This window comes from Humulus lupulus, chromosome X, assembly GCF_963169125.1.
Source record: "Humulus lupulus chromosome X, drHumLupu1.1, whole genome shotgun sequence".
Classification (NCBI taxonomy): Eukaryota; Viridiplantae; Streptophyta; class Magnoliopsida; order Rosales; family Cannabaceae; genus Humulus; species Humulus lupulus.
This window is the reverse complement of record NC_084802.1, coordinates 111,771,371-111,792,026: the sequence shown is the minus strand read 5'-3', so window position 1 is coordinate 111,792,026 and position 20,656 is coordinate 111,771,371. Positions and strand designations below refer to the sequence as shown.

The window sequence follows — 20,656 nt, the reverse complement described above, 5'->3', positions numbered from 1 at the left end:
GAAGACAAACAAAATGAGAATGACAGCACTAGTTTTTCCACTTACACACTCCGGAGATTTGTTAAGTTTCCTATGCTTGTAGAAAGGATGCCTGATAAGTTATGGCTTGGAGTTCCTCTATAGCACCAAAAACCATTCCCAACTACTTAGAAAAAATCTTAAAGTTTCAAGTCTCAAATTTGTGTGTGACATATAAGCTCAAATTTTTCCGATATAAGATAAAATTTGGTGTTTTTCACCATGAATTTACTTACAGACTAATGGCCAAACCATCAGGAGAGTAAGTGACCATATTCCAGCTGCATGGATCAAGAAATTTTGACAATTATTTACATCCAAATCAATATGTTATGTAGTTTAATCACAAGTTGAGACACAAATCCATCAGAAAGAAATTTTATATAAGCCTTGGTAGTGGAAACTGCAACCTATCACAAAATCTTAGAATGCATTTATGAACGATTTTGACTTTACAGGTTGCATAGCCAAGAAAATATACTACTGAACCAAATAATATTGTATAGGAACTAGAATTAAATACACAAGGTACTATAAGAGAAAAGACAAACAGATGAAAATTCAGGAAAAGAATAGACAGACAATCGTAGAATGGAAAATCTCTTTACCAAGAGTAATAACCAAAGAGTGAGACTTTTTTTTTCTTTCCCTTATTAATATGTTATTCTAGAACTGAGTATCTAAACTTATAAAGTATGTGTCTGCCAATTCTAGGATATTTAAAAGCACTATGTATTATGAGCCTATTAAAAAAGAAAAGGCCAAGAAGTAGTGATATTTCTACAAACAAACAGAAAAATTCAGAGGTGAAAGGGAGAAAATTAGAGAGAAAAAACACTGGGTTACAACATACAATATACATGAGTTTTCAGCATCATTCTCCAAACTTTTAGAACCCCAAGTTTACAAGTTTTTAATTCAAAATCACACAAAATTGTGGCTATATTCTGAATGTGTCATATTATACCAAATCAGAACCAAAATTTTAATCTATTCCACAATACAAAATCACAATCATTAGCAGTGAAAATAAATTCAGAGGTGAAAGGGAGAAAATTAGAGAGATTAAGAAATCATTATCAGTCACAAACATGACCAAAGTATATCAAGTTGTTAGAAAACCTATATAATGAACGTATGAAGAACCAAACTAGAGATTCAACGAAGATGAAGAAAAAAATAGGAAGATAGAGGAAAAATATGAATAAAGTGAGAAAGGAGATTTCAGAAAAACAAAACAAAATCAAATAAATTATAGTTACATACATAACTTTAGTACTCTAAACCCAATATGCTAATTCTTAAATTTGATTATTCTAATATGAAGCTCAAAGCAAGCATTATATGCCCAATATTATCAAACTAACCAAACATAAAATACATGTAACTAAGAACAAATTCAGATACACACATATATTTTTACCTAAAACTATCTATATAAATATAAGGTTTTGCCTCCTCAAAAATCACACATGAAAAAGGGATAAAGAAAACTCGAACATTAGGTGTTCAAAACTATGCAGAAAGCCTTATAAAAATTCCAAAATTATATTCATTGTAAATAAATAATTAGACAACAGTACAGGAAAATGGAAAGTCCCTAGTGTATGTTTATGATTTTTTAATTTAGGATAAAAAGCAAGTTATATTCAAGCAAAACTCAGTTAAGCTATAACATAAGACATTATTAAACTAAAAAGCTTTAACGCATTACAAAAAGATACTCATAAACATCAAAACATCAAATGCAAAAAGACCTAGAAATTAAAGTGAACAAAAATATGTAAATCACTTAGTAAAATAAAAATATAATAAGATCCTTAAACACAGAAAAATTAAGATCAAAATGGTATACAATACAAGGCAAGTAAGGGGGTCCTTATTGTCAAACAATTTAACTCTGCAATGAAACATATATGAAAAGCAAAAAGCAATGAAACCCAACACTACTAAAGTAAGTAATGTTAGATTAAACAAAACTATGTACAGTATAAACCATAACAAAGCAGCTTTGCAAGATATGAAACATATATGAAATAGTCATGTTCATTAGTGTAAAACTAAACCCAAATTCTCTTCTGAACTAGTCAGTAATGAGGTCAAAATTAGTAAAGAAGGTGAAAATTGCTTAAGGAGTTCAAATGGATAAATCGCTTAAGGATTTCAAATGGCTAAGAGCTTAAGGAGCTACTCTAATTCTTAACAGTCCTTACATGTTCATGGCCAATTTGGCAAAGGAGTTCAATATCTTCCCCAATTTAGTTGAAGCAACTGCTTATGAGCAAATAAAAAGAAAAGACCAGTTAAGCAGTGGCTGGAAGAAAGAAGGCTTATGTAGGTATAGTTTGATTGCCTCAGAAATTTCCTACAAATCCTACATTTGACACAATAGCAAAATACATATTCTATGCCATTAAACCAGTAGCTTGTATGCCATTACACAAGTTCAAATTATAAGAATAAATAAAAGTGAGATCAAGAAAAAGCTCAATATGGAATATAATAATATTTTCTAGTTATAAATTAAAACAGATAAGCTGGTACAGACAAAGAACTAAATCTAAACATCTCACAAAGTGTACATTATACATGTTTTTAATAATTTCAAAAAGTAGAAGCAGCAACAGACACATGGTTCGTTGAGGTATTTTCGCAAGCACATGGTTTACATTGTATCAGTTGAATGGAATAATTACATATGATCAACACTTAAATCTCATCAATAATGAATACATTAATATATACCCAATAATAGAAAAGAAAAGAAATCAAATGAACAAAGTAAGATCTTGAGATCATTTCAATCTATTTAATCCCTGTCTTCATATATTTCAATGATAAGAAAAAAAATTACAACTTTATACCCAACTTGTTTCCTTCTAATTTATCGTTCAGAAATGATTATTTTATTCATTCTTTTATGTCTTTTACCTTATATTTTTTAATCCAATCCAATTTCACATTCCAAACATGACCTAAAAATACTGATGTTGTGCTTCTTGTAATGCTTGATTTGTCTCCAGATATGTTTATGCTTATTTTTATAAGAATTGCTCAAACCATATAGCAAATTAGATACTTCAACAAAAATCATGAAAAGATGGCCTACAGTTGTGTTGAACAAGTCTAATGGTCAACCAATTATGCAAATAAAATTTCTGTAAGATTAATCATTCAAATCTATTTGAACAAACAGAGCATCTTTGCAGTTTATATTATAATCATGCTATGAAATCAGAATCATGCATTACAATTTTTTACAACTCCCACTATCATCTTAGACAACTCTATTGTTCATAACTTAAGAAAACAATTGGTTTGGCTCTGGCAATGGAATACACTAATAGGACAAAAAGAGCTTAGGCTAAAAACCTTTCAAAATGGCACATAAATTATGGTCACTTATATTTAACTTCTTATGTTTTGGGAAAAAGAACTACTTTCTGTTACCTTGTAGGTCAGCTCATCTAAAGATGGATAAGCTTCAGCTTCCAATTCTCTTGTTCGAGCATCGAGACAACTACAAATAGCTTCTAGTGCAACTTCTAAGGCCCATAATTCAAATGGAAACTCTGCATTGCATGACTCAAGGTATCCAAAACCATTAGAAATATTAAACTCAAGCAATAATCTAAAATGATAACAAGAAAGCACAAATAGCTTAATATAAAAAGAAAGCACTATATAAGTATTCTAACACTTGTTCTAGCAATGCCACATTCAAGGTTCAATGTAAGCACAAGAACTAGACAAGGAAACTAAGCATAAAACCATAATTTTGTTATGGATTGGCATACCATTTTCTTCGCTGGTTTCAGTTTCATCTCGTACCCCTGAGGCTTTCTCTTCTTCTTCACCATGGCCTTTAGGACTGACGCTTGTTAAAGGTAAACGTCTTTGAAGTTCCTCTACAATGGGGATTACATTGTCATCGAATGGATCTCTAAGCAGCACCTATACCAAATGTTTTGTCTCTAAGTTCAGCACAGTTCATTTTACTAGAAAAGCACTCTAAATATGCAACACATAACTCAAAACTTTTTTTTTCAACTATCACATAACTCAAACAAAATTAAACATATGAAGATTGAACTGTTCAATAGGAAAACAAACATTAAGAAAACCTCACCTCAATAATTTTCTATATTGGTGTTCACAATGCCTACAACAATGCATACCCCTGTTAAAAGGAAAACTACACCAGCAGACCAGAAAACAACACCAGACAGCAGTGAATAACTCACGACCCCAATCCCAAAATCAAAATGTTAAGTTTCTCTGACACATAGGGATCGATTACAAGATTCAAGCAATAAAAGAGGTAGACAAAGAAAAGTGTTAAAAAGGGTGAACTATTGAGCTAAACCATTGGAAGTCCTAACCATTGTTAGCCTAAGAGGAATAACGACACTCAGTATATATATTTATAAATATATGATATGCACAAAAATGAATCAAGAACAAGAAATTTTCAAACAGGTTTTTCAACACACAGCAAGAACCAACATTTTCACAACATTTGTGCTCTCAAAAGTTTCTCTCTTAACACATAAAAGCTCTTTGCTCTTTCTTGTATTCAAATGCATACAACCTCTAATTTTTCTCACTATATCCTCTCCCTTAGAAACAATTCCAACACAAACAAATATATGTATTGATGTATTCAAATGTTTTCTTGATATTAAACTGAAATCTAAAAAAATAAAAGGAAAAGAAAACTCACAGAGAAGTACGGCTTCTTGAGCAGCTAGGTTGCTTGGGTTCTTGCTTCAGCAGGGGCATCGTCAATAATGCTTCAGCAACTCAACGGAAGAGAGTGACGAGAGACTAAAATGTTTCAGTAGGCTTAGTCATGGTTTTATATTCAAACTAGAGAGCATAGGCATGAGGGAGAGAGAGCCGAGAGACTGTGACAGAGAGATAGAGAGAATGAGAGACTAGGTTTTAGAGAGAAAAATAAGGAATAACAAAAATATTGTTTTTCCCTTTCGTCCTTAAAATCACGTTTCGAATAGACCATAAGGATTAACAAAAGTAGAAATTGGTTTTGCTAAGTCCATAATTCCATTCAAGCAACAAAAAAAAAACAAAATTCTTGAAATAGATACTTACAAAAATACTGCTGAATATATATAACAGATAACGAAGATAAAAGATACCCTGGAAGAAACCGGAGCAGGCTTCTCGGACTCAAGCTTTGTTTGCGGTGTCTCTTTGGCCTCTTCTGGGGTTCCGTTGTCGCCGTTGTCGAAGTGGTGGAGGCTACGAAGTTAGTATACATATATAAATATATGATATAGACACATAGCAACGTAAGGGAGAAATCGCCAAAAATCTAAAACTAAAAGTGTAGAAACTTACCCATCCAAAGAAGATGTCGAAAGTTGGTTCTATGCATGGGGGTTTACGGAGCAGCAGTAGGTGGGAAAATTTTAGGGAATATAACATATTTAGTCTCGGTTGTGAGGTTTTGAAGAGGAAAGAGGGAAAGAAAAAACCCTAATTTCTGAGAGGAGCACACATTCAGAATTGGAGAGAGAAAGAGGGAAAGGGGAAAGAGGTTCAGATGGAATGAAGGGGTTCTTTCCATAGGCAGGAGACTCTTGGGTACTTACTTCCAGCAAGAGAGATGCCGTGAGGGAGAATCGCATGAGGGAGAAAAGAGTCGATGGAGTGAGTGTGAAAGAGAGGGCAGAGGAGGCAAATGGGATAGATAAAATTTTCATTAGGTGGCAAATGAAATAGTTGGCGCCTAAATTATCTCTGAAAAAAAAAAGCGTGTTTTTCTTAATTTGCCCATTAATAACACTTTTTGATATATGTCATTTTTTACCGTAATATATAGTCAAAATTGTTGTAGTGGTAAATAGAATTTTCTAGGCCTGTAAATTCTAAAACTTTCTACAAGCCTTCTCTCTTCTCGAAACTCTCTAGATCTCATGTGTTGAGAACATCTAGAGAGCCTAAATAATCAACCTGTGAATCCTACGTGCCTACACACATCCTTGTGTGTCTGAGGAACGACTTTGAAGGTTAAGGTGTGAGTGTTCACTAGTTAGCAAGATCGATTGATTATACTAAAAGACTCAAGGAATCTTGATAGGCTTCAAGAGGTAATCTCTTTTTCTGTGATTTTATTAAAATTTATACCAACAGGAAGGCGGTGCTAAAATTTAGTGTAGTACCAAGTCTATTCTGAATCCTCTCCGAGAATGTCGAAATGAAACGCCTGTCATGATCGGATACAATGTGGATGGGTACTCCATGGAGTCTTACTACTTTTGCTATGTTGATATCCTCTAACTTATGTGCTGCATAAGTTATATAGATAGGCAAGAAATGAGTAAACTTAGTCAATCTTGTCAGGCAAGAAACTTTGCTGCTGGTAGTCGTTGCAGCAAAGTTTGTAACATATCATCTTGAAGGGCCTCAACATCAGCCTGTCGCTTTCTATCCTATTCCCGCAAAGTTCTTTACTCCTCTAGAGCTCTTTGTGATTCATGAACTTGTTTAGCCAAGGTAGGTTGAGTTCGTTGTGCTCTGGTCGTGGGTTCCATATTTGTTCATAAGTATACTTTCCTTTAGTGAGGTAATAACAAGAAATTAGTAACGACACAACTAAGTACTTAATATAAAATAAAGTACATCAAACATGTCCACATAACACAACAATCAATAGATAAGGCATGAATAAAAATTCACTGGATATAAACATAACTTTGTACAAGTTTCCAAAATTGGGTTTGTTATTCTATGGGATTTACAAAACTAGTCCTAGGGTGTCGGTTAGTTAAGCTTAGTTATCGTAACGGATTTACAAAACTTAGCTATAACATATAAGTTCTATAACTACTAAACAAAATATACAACTGTATATATAGTCACTATCCCAAAATTACGTAGCTACGAAGGCTATCTATCAACTCAGACTATGATCTCGATGTTAGAGTCAGTCTCTATAACGACCTTCAAGACATACAAGACCAAAATCATGCAAAAATTTAAACTTTTTAGTTTTAATTCATTGTACCGAAAATCCATATAATTATTTTTAAAAAAAAAGATCGTGTGCGCATACTTTTAATTTAGTAAAGAGAAATACAACTACTCTTCTACAAAGTTATAACAAAACAATCATCCCAAAAGAAATAACAAACTTCCAGCTTTTTCTTTTCAAAATGGTGATCCATCAAAATCCTCCCCAGGTCAGGCCACATGTACATATCCACAAGCAGACTCCGGCGCTCACTGCTCCACTTTTCTTTTTCACTTACCTACAACATTAAACAAATAAGTAAAGCGAAAATGCTTAGTAAGAATAGCCTTACAACAGAAGTATATTAAACCAAGTAATGGGTCGACCTAAGGTAGATATCACTATCGGTCATTAGGGTATTGGACAAGTTACAACCCTATCATACAATTCTCAATAATACCCATAACAGAAAATCAAGCACATTGGTTGCACCCAACAACCAATTTTCATACATATCATAACAACCTGAACTTAGAAAATTCCCAGGACATTCAATATAGACTACCATATCTGAAAAATAACATTGGTCATTTCTAACAACCAAGTTCACACATAACACAATAACCTGCACTCAAAAAATTCCCAGAACATACAATATATCGCTCATATCGTAATATCATGCACTCAGAAGATTCTCAGAATATTCAAGATATATTTAAAACAGATCATGACTAAGCAATTAAATCATCAGCAAGGGATCCAGGCCTCAACCCGTTTCCATCGTTAATGTCTAGGCTTCAACCCAGACATTATTACCATTGTCCTGGCTCCAACCCGAACTATATATTCACCATGTCCTAGCTTCTACTCGGACCATATACTCTTACCGTGTCCTGGCTCCAACCCCAACTATATATTCTTACCATGTCCTAGCTCCAACCCAGACTATAAATTCACCATGTCCTGGCTCCAACCCTGACTATATATTCTTACCGTGTCCTGGCTCCAACCCGGACTATATATTCTTTTTGTGTCCTTGCTCCAACCTGGACTATATATTCCCCATGTCTTGGCTCCAGCCCAGACTATATATTCTTATCGTGTCCTGGCTCCAACCTGGACTATATATTCTTTTTGTGTCCTTGCTCCAACTCGAACAATATATTCCCCATGTCCTGGATCCAGCCCAGACTATATATTCTTACCGTGTCCTAGTTCACACCCAAACTATGTTATGCTAAGGTTCTGGCTTCAACCTGAACCTACTCACCATTTAGGCGCATAATGAAAAAGCATTGGAAGAGTAGGTGTAATGCCCTGACTAATTCTAGACCTCGGACCATTAAAAACTACTATACATAACTACTATTTTGGAATACATTCAAGAAATTGTAGAACTTTATTAAAAATCCAATATACGGGATTCCATTGTTAAATACGTAAAACATAAAGAAAACATAAACCTTTATTTAACTGTTCAGAAACTAATTGCAGAAATAAATACATAAATTAAAGGACTTGAAATAACTTCATCATCGATCTTCCAGCATCCATTCAATCAGTCCTCTACCAATACACATGCCAAAGCTACCAAGAATCCATCCTGCCTTCCAAGCTCATTAAAATAAAAGGAATGAGCCTAATGCCCAGCAAGGAAAATCTATTACAACATATCATAAATCATAAGACTATATCATAAAAAATATATTATAAAACATATAACGTAAAAAAAAATGTATATCATATAAACATAGGACTACAATATTAATGGCCATTAACTCGTTACCGTAGCATGTGATAAAATCATCTAGGTCCTCAGTCTACTCATCGAGGTAGGTTAGATCACAAGGTAGTATATGATAACCCATCTAGGTCCTCTGTCTACTAATCGAGGTAGGGTGAATCATAACTCTAATCTACGATAATGATAAAAATCTTGGGATTTGGTTTGCTATCTAAGAAACTATAATACCCAAGTGACAATAACATAAAACATATTCATTTACATATATAACATAGCACTATAACATATCATATCATAACACATATAATCTAACCTATTTAACTTACCAAAAATCAGGATATTGGAGACAAGAACGGGATTGGAAAACTCCTTAAACCAACAGTAAGAATCATGAGTTTCTAAAAAATGGAGATGAAAAAGAGATCTAAACCATGAAGATAGAAATTTACCAAAAACCTTAAGTTTCAAGAAACTTAAACACCTAACCAAAAGCCATAGTAACGAGTTAGGATCTGAAAGAAAATAAAAGAACTATAAGGAATTAAACCTGAGGATAAGAATACCTTGATAGGCTAGAACATCGATCTACACCCCAATACCAGAATATCACTCTATCTTACTTCCCAAGTTTTTAGAAAAATTTAGATTGCAAAACTTTTAAATCCCAAAACCCTGGTGTTTTCTCTCTAGAATAAACTTAGCAACTTGGAGGCTCTGAAGAATGCTTGAATGATGAATGAAATGACTGAGTACTAGGTCCTATTTAGAGAGTTCAAGGAGTGAAACTAACCCCTTTTAAAAGAATAAATAAATGAATATAAATTGAATAAATTTGAATTTTCGATTCGACAGATGCCCAAAACTCGGTAAAAAATGTTTAAGAGCAAGTCCATGTTGTTGAGGGTTGTTCTAAGCTAGGATTCCATGAAGTTTCAAAAATGCCACCAAGGGCCAATATAGTGCCCCCTATAGGCGATATATCGCCCATCCCTATGCCTTGAGCCTTCGTGGTTTCGTTCTTGCGAAGTCGATGTGTTTTCCATATCAACCTTAGGCGACATATCGACCCCTATAGCTGTGATATATCGGCATACACTGATATTTTAAACAAGTTTTTGCACATTTTTAACATACTTAAAGTTTGTTAAAACAACTTTGACTGAGTAAAACGTGATCCTAATAATTGTGGAAGGTTCTAGAGCTTCTAGATCTATCTTTTATTAATTTATTAATCTAAAATGCTTAAATCCTCAATAAACATACATGTGACAAGTGTCACACTCTTAATTATTCTATCTAAACCTTAGGTTATAAAAAATAATATTTCGAGGACCTGCTATATTAATCAAACCTTATGTTAAAATTAATATTTCTAAACTATAGGTTAAACTTGTAAAATCCATAACTATTTCTATGAGTTTCCAACTAAATCCCAGCTTGAACCAATAACCACGAAAACTAAAATACTACAAGCTACTACTACTACTACTAGCAAAGTAATATTCTGATACGCTACAGTAGGTATTAAGCATACTCTGGTCTTAATGACCCAAATAAAACTTGTGTAATCTACTACTACAAGCACACACTAGTATATTCATGTTGTAGCCAAGAAAGATAAAGGCTAGCTTACATGGAGTCCATAGTTCCTAGTTGGATCTTTAACACCGCTATTCGTTTTCTCTTTCACAGTTACTATAATTAATACAATGTGCTCAGATTAAACTATGGCATACCACTACAAGAAAAAATGCTTTTAATAACACCAAAAATGTGTTATCAAAAGATACCATAACACTTTTTTATGTGTTAAGACCGACTATGTTATCGTAGGTTAGGGTACTTTACATAACACTTTATCATTGTTATACAGATGTGTTATTATACTGTCAACAATAACACACTTTCTGTGTTATATTAATAAATAGACAAGTGTTTAATTATATTATTTATAATTGATTATATAACACATTTCAATACTTATAAATTTGTGTTATACTACTTTAGTATAACACATTTTTTGTGTTATACTACACTTTTGTATAACACATTATTTGTGTTATATAATGATGTTTGTATAACAAAATTCTTTACTTATAAAAAGTGTTATTGTAATAGATATTATGACACATTTTTCGTATTATTTTAATATTTAGATAAGTTTAAATTCTCATTATATATTCATTTATTTAACACTAATTTATTCTATTATATTAATTTTTTTTTATATAATTAAAATTAGCTTTCTAATATATACTAACATCATCAAATGAACTTGATCTTCAAATAACAAATAGTAAAAACATACAACATTATATTAACAATCCACAAATTAGTTTAAAACATTAAAAAATGTCATCAACAACAGAATGTTCTTAAAGTATTCAAGTAGTCTTAAATATTCAAAATATTGAAAAGTTACTACTTTCAGCACAAAATATTCTACAGCTGCCCAACACAAAGCTTTCAAAATTAAGTATCCTTTTCTATTTCGCTTGTCACATCTGCAAGGATAAAACAAGATACTGAGAAGTAAAAGAATGAAGTGTAGACAACCAAGTGAGGAACCCCGTCTTTCAATGTATGCCATTGTTCATTTGGACAGTCCAATGAGAGTGCTTTTCCCAAACACCTGTAGCAAGAGTTATAATTCTTAAATGTGATAGAGAATCTGAGATGTTTGGTGATGAACGTCCAAATATTGTTGTGTAGTATATTTGCAACACAAGATTATCACTTTTCATCTAAATGTGAGAATTTGATTTGATTTTCCATACTAAAAATTATTGTCTATTACAGTGCCATCTATAGTGGTACAGCTAGTTTTCTGCTCATTCTCATTATCCTTAAGTGCACCATCAAGCAAAACAATTAAGTAAAAATTGCATCAATCAACAAGCTCGATGATTTTATTTTTAAAAATGAATAAAAAAAAGATAATTCTTTGATAACCTTAACATTTAATGAATGAAACATACCCCTCTTTAGATGAAAAACCTTCAAGCTTTTCTTTATTATCAGCTGCATTAGATGAGTGGACAGTAGAAGCAAGGCAAACTGCAACCAAGAAGCAGCCAACGCCAGTGAAAAGGATCTCTGCTCTATTAATTCTATTGTCTAAAAAGTAATTCAAGGTTGTTCCTATCACCATTAAAGATCATAACAGAAGCAAAAAATTCAGTATCTATAAGAGCAACATAGACAAACATCAACATTTAGAAATGGTCAGAGAGAGAGAGAGAGAATGAAAGAAAGGACCTATAACAACTGTTATGCTTGCAGTGATCACTTCTGTGACTGATAAGCCAACAAAAGCCTAAGCATACTGAGTTGAGAGATTTCAAAGGCTAAATCCAGAACAAGAAATCACAAATATATACAACTATTCAACAATTATATTATAAAGAAGGAAAAGGAATATGGGAAAGAGACTAAAATAGAGAGAATGAGAGTGAAATGCAAAAACAAAATAGAGATGAAAAAGAGACTTCTTGGACATGATTCGCCTGACAAGCTCCATGACTGATAATTTTTTGAGTCCATACTATTAGGATGATCTTTATGAGCTTTTCGCCTATCTGGTGGATCCTGCACAATATGTAATATTCAATCAATATTCAAATAATTTATCACTTTAATTTATATAAATTTTGAAATTGAATTATTGGTATTACCAATGGCTTTCGTCCCTTCAACTGAGGATTGCCAAAAGCTGGTTGTTGATGAGACAAAACACAATCTATAATATCACCATCTGGACTCTGAAATCACCAAACATTCAAAGAAAGAAATTTGGTATTTTTATAGTCAAATTTAAAGAAAAACAGAGTAAAAACAGGGAAAGTGTGAGTGAGAAAAAGAATTATATAAGCTAGATAGATCTTCTGTAAACTAGAAGAAACTACCATCAATTTACACAGTTTAACAAGACAAATGGGGAAAGAAATTACACAATGGTCAGTAAGTAGATGAGTTTTAATTAATTTAACTGGCACCAATAACTAATTATCCCCATTTGATAAAGCCACACTGATTTCATTGATCATTGTAACATAATCACTACCCACATTTCCAAATCCAACAACCATCACTTTAATGACCAAGGATTCATTTTTATAAAATCAAAAAATCAAATTTCAAACACAGTTCCTAAATCCCAAGACCCTTCTTCCACTAAAAAAAGCAATTAACTTTTCAGCTTCATTACCTACTAATTTGGTATGCATAATCAACCCAAGAAAGTTACGTCACGTCAACCACGCAAAAAAAATCCAATTCCCAGATTAGATATCAGATTATATACTCTCATTCAATCCAATGTGCATAAATGAATTATGAAACAAAAACAAACCCAGATCAAAGCAAACCCACCATAACAGAAAAAGCAATCTACTTTACCAATTATGATAGAATGGAAAAATAGTGGAAACTCTACACACACAAATACATATAGATTTAAAGATTCAAAGATGTTCAGTAAACAATCAAGAGACTATGAGTGTAGTACCTGGTGATAAGGCCCAAAGCTACTCTCTTCCACTTCTTAAACTACACCTGAGCTTTATATATGATAATTTAATCCACCTCTGCCAAAAAAAGTAAATGACCAGATTAATTTATATAATAGTAGTCAAAACAAAGAAGAGCTATATATATATATAATATATCTATAGAACTCAGAAAAACAGAGAGATTAAACTCATGCCTAAATAAAGCTTATAAGTGTATATATATATTAGAATATTATTAATTATAAATCCACTTTTTTTTTTCATTCTATTAGGCATTTTTTCAAACATCTTGAGTGCATAAGAAATAAAAAACTGAGCAAAATATGTAAATGAAACCAAATGAATCTTCTCACTTTTCTTAATTAGCAAAATAATACAACCAACTCAGTCCAATCTAAGCCTGTGAAGGAGAAGTGAGAAGAGTAAATAATTATCCATAGAACTAGAAATTGAGAGAGAAATAATAGTACCTGCATGTATGTATTGGGGCCTAGGTTCTCAAAGCTCCCTTAGAATCCAACACACAATATATTAAATAATAGAAAACGTTAAGAAGACAATAAGAAATATGAACCCCAACACAATATTAGTTTCTTATCTTCAATTGATATTACATATTACTTTTCTGTTAGTCTATGAACAAACAAAATATAGAACCATTAGCTTCTATTTATTACTTGTATGCATATGGATAAGAGGAATCTAATTAACAATGCAAAGATTAACTTTACTCGAATTGAACTACACATTTACAATGGACAATGTCAAACTTTTTTTTCCCATGGCGATGGGAAAAGGAGAATTTCTTTAAGACCCACAAATCATATTGACAGAAAATTTCTGTTAGCTATAAAAGTATTTGATTTTTCAAATTTCATTATCCTCAAAATAACAAACTATAGAATGTTTTTTTAGCCCAGAAAATAATCTTAATAGAGAATTTTTTTTTTCTAAATGAGAATTAAAGTTCTTAATCAGTGTGAATAATTCATAAAATTTAGTTTAGTTTAAAAAATTAATAAAAAAGACACCAGTTAGAGTGTCTTTGACTGTTTGATAGTCCAAAACCACAATGGCACTTACAAGACCTGATGAAATTTGTTCACAAATACATATATCAAAATTATAACAGCACATACATCATCCTTCCCCATTTTGCCTAAGGTATAAACCAACAGTCTCTAATAGCCAGACTTGTTATTTCTTCTTGTTGTTGTTTTGCTATATTGGCTAATAAAAAAAGAATCATGGTACACGGCATACATTTTACTTTACTTAAAAAGCTTCTCACCTTGTCTGCAGGGTATGTACTGTATAATATATCTTACTATAACCCTTGTCACCCTCCAACTCTATCACTTTTGAATGCCTCTAGTTTCTCCAATGAAAGCCATCACCACCTGCATTCAAACAATTTAATTTAAGCTATAATAATTCAGAAATAATCATATTAAAGAAAGCATAGAAAAGTCTTCAATAGATCAAGCAATAAGACTTTCCCAGTGAAATGAAAGTTTGTAAAGAGAGTTTTTTCAGCTCTGTTTTCAACCTGTTGAACAAAATTTTCAGCTTGTGACATTCTATAGATAAAGTAGACATCAATAGATATAACATCCTCATTAATGTTTATGAACGGGCTAGATTTTTTGACAGAATGGAAGAGCTCTTCCAAGTGAGCCTGATTGTAACATGAACCTCTCTTGTCTTGGGGCCTACTCTAGAAAGAAACTATACACAAGATGCTTAAAATTTTTTGAAGAAATTCCAAAGCTATTCTTTCATCATGTTTAATTTTTGAATTTTTAAAAGAAAAAGAAAAAGGAAAAGAAAAAAAGAATGGTTTGTTTTTTTGTTTAAAGTGTTCAATACAACAAAGAAAGGGTGGTTCATTCTCTTTGACGGAAATATGCAAGACTTAGTTAACCAAATGAGAATTTTAGGGATATTAGAATGCAAGTTAGAGTCACCTCACAAAACAAGTTCTTATTCTACCCTTTTAAATAATGCATGTAAATGACGCTTTGGTTCGGAAGAACTTGACTGACTTATTAATTTGATGTGCAAAAAAGGTTAGAGAAAACAACAAAGGATGTATTATGCACGATACATGTTGAAATTGGCATATAGATGAGTTCACTCTATGCAACTTCAGTTAATATTGGCTAGGCAATAGATAATCAAGGCATTTCACTAAGAAGATCAATCTCTTGAATATGGTGATGGGTGGATAGGGACTTCACTAGAATAATGCATATAAACACATAAAAATTCAAGCATGGTGATTGTAAACTACCATAAACAAAACCATATATACCACACTTTAAAACTGAATTAATAAGTGTTTACTCAAGATTTCTTATGAGAGATTATGTAAATCTTCTTTATAATTAGGGTGTGTTTCTATACTTAGAAAATGTAGACATTACAAGCAATGCAGAATCATCAAACAAGCAACGACAAAGAAAAATTGCAGAATTATAAAAGTAACGACAATCAAGCTAAAACAAATGTATTACAAAGAAGTGTATCAGTTAATTTTTTTTTAGATTGTATACTGCAAAGTATCATCTATATTCCTCTTAATTTTATACTAGTTATGAGGATTTCAAAGACAATGAAGTCAAAGATATGAAAATGAATAGTTGGAAGTGTACCTTGCTAAACAATATTCGTATATGCATGATTAAAATACATAGAAACATAATAACAATACAATACAAAATCATCAACTTGAGATAAAAAAATTCATTATCTTTTTCAATCCAAATTGATATCTAAACAGGACAAGATATCTAAACACCAACAAAAAGTAAATAGAGAAATACTTAATTATTTATTATCTAAAGAAAACAAATGTTACTTTTGTTATATAAAGAAGTATATAATGGCCTAGTCTATCCTCTAATCCACGACAAGCAATTTTGGCATGCATGAATAACAAACTAAATATATCTCTATATAAATAATTGTGATAAGTTCACATATATGATGATAAGTGTGCTACATGGTATCATCAACATTCCTTTGTGATTAAATAATAGCATTTCATACTTCCAAACAGGCCCCCCTATGTGATCGCTACCATCACACACACATAAGAGTACTTAATAGAAAATGAATTGGATAAAATGATCTCTATAAATGTACCATAGATATGGGACTAAAGCATGTTTAAAATACAAATTTATCTTGAATACTTTCTACTCAAGCATTCTGTAACCAAGAAAAGTTTCTTGATTTGTATTATTGCTTCATTAAAATTCTAATATCTAACATATATTTTACAGGATATGTCTAACAAAACAGGAAAAATGACATCTCTATATATCATTAGTAAAAAATAATGCATATAAACACATAAAATTCAAGCATGGTGATTGTAAAAAAAATAATTACCTTGTCTCCATCATTTGATAGTCGTAAAGCACAATCAGTTAGTAATGCTACTGATTCAGAGACTGCAGTATAGTCTAAGGAAAAGTATAATACATTAATAACTTTTCAAATAAAGTAGTTGAAAATAATAAATAGCTTCTGTAAAGTCTCTTAGTTATAAAGCATAAACTTGTCTACAAATAATTAATTTCCAAGAGAAACAAGTCAAAAACGCATAATCAATGCTTACCACAACAGAAAGAATGAAATCATGTTTGTCCTTCGCAAGAGAGAATAATACAGAGGAAGTTATGCCCGCAAAACATGTTACTGATGCAGCTCTCACCTTGCAGAACACATAGAGGTGGTTCAGAAGTAACTACAGACACTTAAAAGTCCAAGCTAAATTAATAAACCGAAACTTCAGGGGCTTATAATCAATCTTTAAAAATCCTACCTAAATTAATAAACCTAAACTTCTGTCAATTCTTGATAATTAATATTACAAGGGAAGATGAGGAAAATTAATCACCTAACTTAATGTTCATTCTAAACAAACTAGCATCTTCCCATTCTTTCAAGGATGTAAAATTTGAGAGAACTAAAAAACAAGGCTCATGCATGCATTAATTTAGAGTTGTTCAACTTATTCTTCAACATGAAATTAACTAGCATGAACATTATCTCTATTTCTTAATCATGGGTTGATTTCCATTTCTGCTTTGATGTTGTGTATTTGCTGCTATGCTAAACCATCTAAGAGTTTCTCCTTTTCTTGCTTCTTCACTTCTTCTTACTCTTGTTGACTTACCAAGTTGGAGAAAAAAGATATATATAGTAAACCTAGTATTTTTAGCTTCTTTGATTTGATTTAAGTAAGTTGTAACTTGTGATTTTGGATTAGTGTGTTTGGTTTTAGTTTCTATGGTGTGGAGTAGTGTAAATAGTATAGGTTCAAACTGGGGGACAAAAGCCAGTAGTGTAGTGAGGCTTCTCAGATAGAATGGGTTTCAAAGGGTTAAGCTTCTTGATGCTGAGTAGGACACTCTTAGGGCTCTGGGTAGAGATCTGGTATTGAGTTCATGGTGGGAAAATGGATATGTGCATACTTGTTTTTGTTAATATTGTCACATCTTAATTTTTTCATGTTCCTTTGTTATTTTAGGCTTTACTCCAAAAAAATCCAAACATCACATATTAGTAGAATGGGCAGAATTTTGATAAAATATTTTTTAAACTTAGATATTAATTTATCTTCCATCATTTTTTTGACATATTTTTTTTAAAAAAATTATGTATTAGGTTCTTTATTAAACGTATGGATATGATGAGAAAATAATTCACATTTTAAGAATTATTCAAGTGGTCGGGATGAGGATGACTTCATGCAATTTTTGATCCTCTATCAATTTTGTTCCATTATTCCAATATGATATATTTTAAACGCATTAATACAGTATGGTGGAATCAGACTATCCAAAGAAACAATAATATATATATATCACAGTATTTCTCTATTCTCTCTCTCAATCATGATAAGATCACTATATATAAATATGTGTGTGTGCATCTATATATATTAAGTATTTGTTGCATTTGATATGTCTACACTTAGAACTGAATTCATATAACTCAACAACCATCAGAAGAGATTCAAATTTATTAGAAAATAAATTCAAATGTGAACCATAAAAGTTTAAATCAATATTCACTAAACTGTACCTGATTTGGCCAAAACAATTTAATATTTTTTGGAAAGAGTGGTGATATAGACAGCAAAGCACCTGCAAAGCAATACCGACAAGAGATATATTAACTACAAAAATGCAATACATCCATGAAGAAAAAGCTATATAACTCTTTATGGTTGTTATGGTGTCCACAGAGGCAAATATTGAAGAAAAAACAATTAGTTTTTCAAGAAAACTTTAATATTATTATGCATAGCAATCTTTCATTCATGAATACACATGATGGATGGTTCTTATTTTCTATACAAGCTTCAAATAATGTATGACATTTATATTGATATGTATATTCAACATGACAGTGCTTCTATGCAAGACATAAACTAGTCATAAGTGCACTTACTTCTCATGGAATATGAGAATTTCTTACAAGACTTCCATGATCCAAGATTCGTGGAAATTGAACCTACAAAAACCAAACACATCAAAGTTAAGTCAAGAGATAAAATAAACCTAATATCCCAAAACTAAAAGGTAATGTGAAATAATAGATAAAAGTGGAAGAGCTAAAACAACAAACATTATGAAGACAAAATATATACACAAATCTTAGATTTACAGTTTTTTTATATTTGAAATGGAGGGGGATCCATAACAAGAGCATGCATATGTTGACCTTATATAAATTAAGAGAATCTTAAACCATCATAGATTAAGAGAATCATAGTTCAATAAACTAACCTCCGATTTTCCAATCAAAAGAAAGTTGTTGAAAATCTCAGAAATGGTTTCTTGAACATCTCCTTGGTTAAATATTGGGCCTCACCTTAAGCATCTACTGATGTTGCACCGGGTAGTTCTATCAAACCAAAATAAAAAAAATCAGATAAACTCTAAACAAGGTCTATACATAACAAAGCATTAAATCCTCATATACATGAAAAACAAGGAACAGAGAAATGAAACATCATGAATAGATTCAACTAAAAAGATACCAAAATTCACCAAAGTAATGTAAAATTATTGTATTTAAATCAGCAAGTAAACATTTTTTAGGCAAAAATCACTCCTGTCATCATTTTGGTGGGCATAATACGGTTGGATAAAAATATGATTATCTTTGCTGATTACTTTTATGGGAAATACAATTTACTGAAGAGCACAGTAAAAGCATATATGCAAGTGAAAGTAGCACATTTACCCTGGGATTTGAGATAGCCACTTTTCTGCAATATCTTTACCCTGGTTCCATTCCATGACAAAACTATATAAGAATATAGGTCTTTCAAAGTTCAGGCATGCCTCGCCCTATTTTTACATCATAAGTGTTCTCCATCACAACATCCATTGGAGTATCCTTTGGACTAGCTGAAAAACAAGTTAAAGAAATCGTCAACAACAGGATATGAATTGGGGGTCTCAGAAACAAACTTGGAGTCACAATCTGGCAAAGTCAATTGGAATGATAAATTACTACAAGGTCACGTGGAGCAATCTAGACATCTTTAATTCAGCTTTTGATTACAGGATACAATAGTTTGATACTTATTATATATGCGTATATATAGTCAGCAAATACTTTGGCTAACTTGCTCGGAATCTAAGGTTATGTGAAAAGTGATAACCATATCAGCCCTGAGTCTATCATATCCTTAGTATGCAACATCTTAGCAATTACAAAATTGAGGCAGTGAATCCATGCTCAAATACCTCGTGAAACGGAAAATATCAAGAGGAGAGTCATATTTTACTACAGGGAAAAAGAAAAAGAAGAGCGTAAAATATTAGAGTAAGTACCAACTATAGGCCTTGGCGTAGTCCTTATTTTCAATATCTCAGGAAGAGGAATAATGGATCCTGATGCACCCAGGCCTCTGGATCCTCTTACTTTTGTTCCATCTTCAAGATACTTAATCCCAACTTTACAAGGCTTCCTGCAAAGAAAACACTAATCTCCACTTACAAACATGGAAGAGTGAAAACTGAAGGGTTCTTCAAACAGAATTGAAGGCAGTCACATACCCTGTGACTAGATCAATAACTTGAACATTTGAAACATGAAGAGGAGCTTCAACCATAAATAGGGAAGAGAATATTCATCGAAAAAATTAGCAATAAATTTACTTAGCTGCAAATTTCTGTAGAATATTCATCAATATGCATAAAATAGACACTCAAAACCTTATTAAAACAATAACATCTCTAAAACAAATGAGTCACCGACAACAAAAATCCAAAGTTTAAAGCAATAATAAAACCATAAACCCAGTTCCCCTAAAATTAAAGCACCAAAACCATAGTTCTTGAACCTTAAAGTGTTCGGGGACTGATGAGGAGAAGCGGA

The 20,656-nt window shown here is 31.9% G+C and overlaps 1 protein-coding gene and 1 long non-coding RNA gene across 2 annotated transcripts; both read right to left on the bottom strand.

Moving 5' to 3' along the window:
- Positions 1–11,337: 11,337 nt before the first annotated feature.
- Positions 11,338–12,089, bottom strand: LOC133803343 (uncharacterized). The gene is made up of 3 exons (XR_009877915.1): positions 11,997–12,089; positions 11,717–11,879; positions 11,338–11,370 (listed from the first exon to the last, which is right to left on the bottom strand). It is a non-coding gene; the product is annotated as an uncharacterized LOC133803343 (long non-coding RNA).
- A 7,508-nt stretch (positions 12,090–19,597) lies between these two features.
- On the bottom strand, positions 19,598–20,390 carry LOC133806993 (uncharacterized). Its single transcript, XM_062245095.1, has 3 exons — positions 20,335–20,390; positions 20,110–20,246; positions 19,598–19,680 (listed from the first exon to the last, which is right to left on the bottom strand). The coding sequence occupies exons 1-3, from the start codon at positions 20,388–20,390 to the stop codon at positions 19,598–19,600; spliced, it is 276 nt and encodes a 91-aa protein (XP_062101079.1).
- Positions 20,391–20,656: the final 266 nt, after the last annotated feature.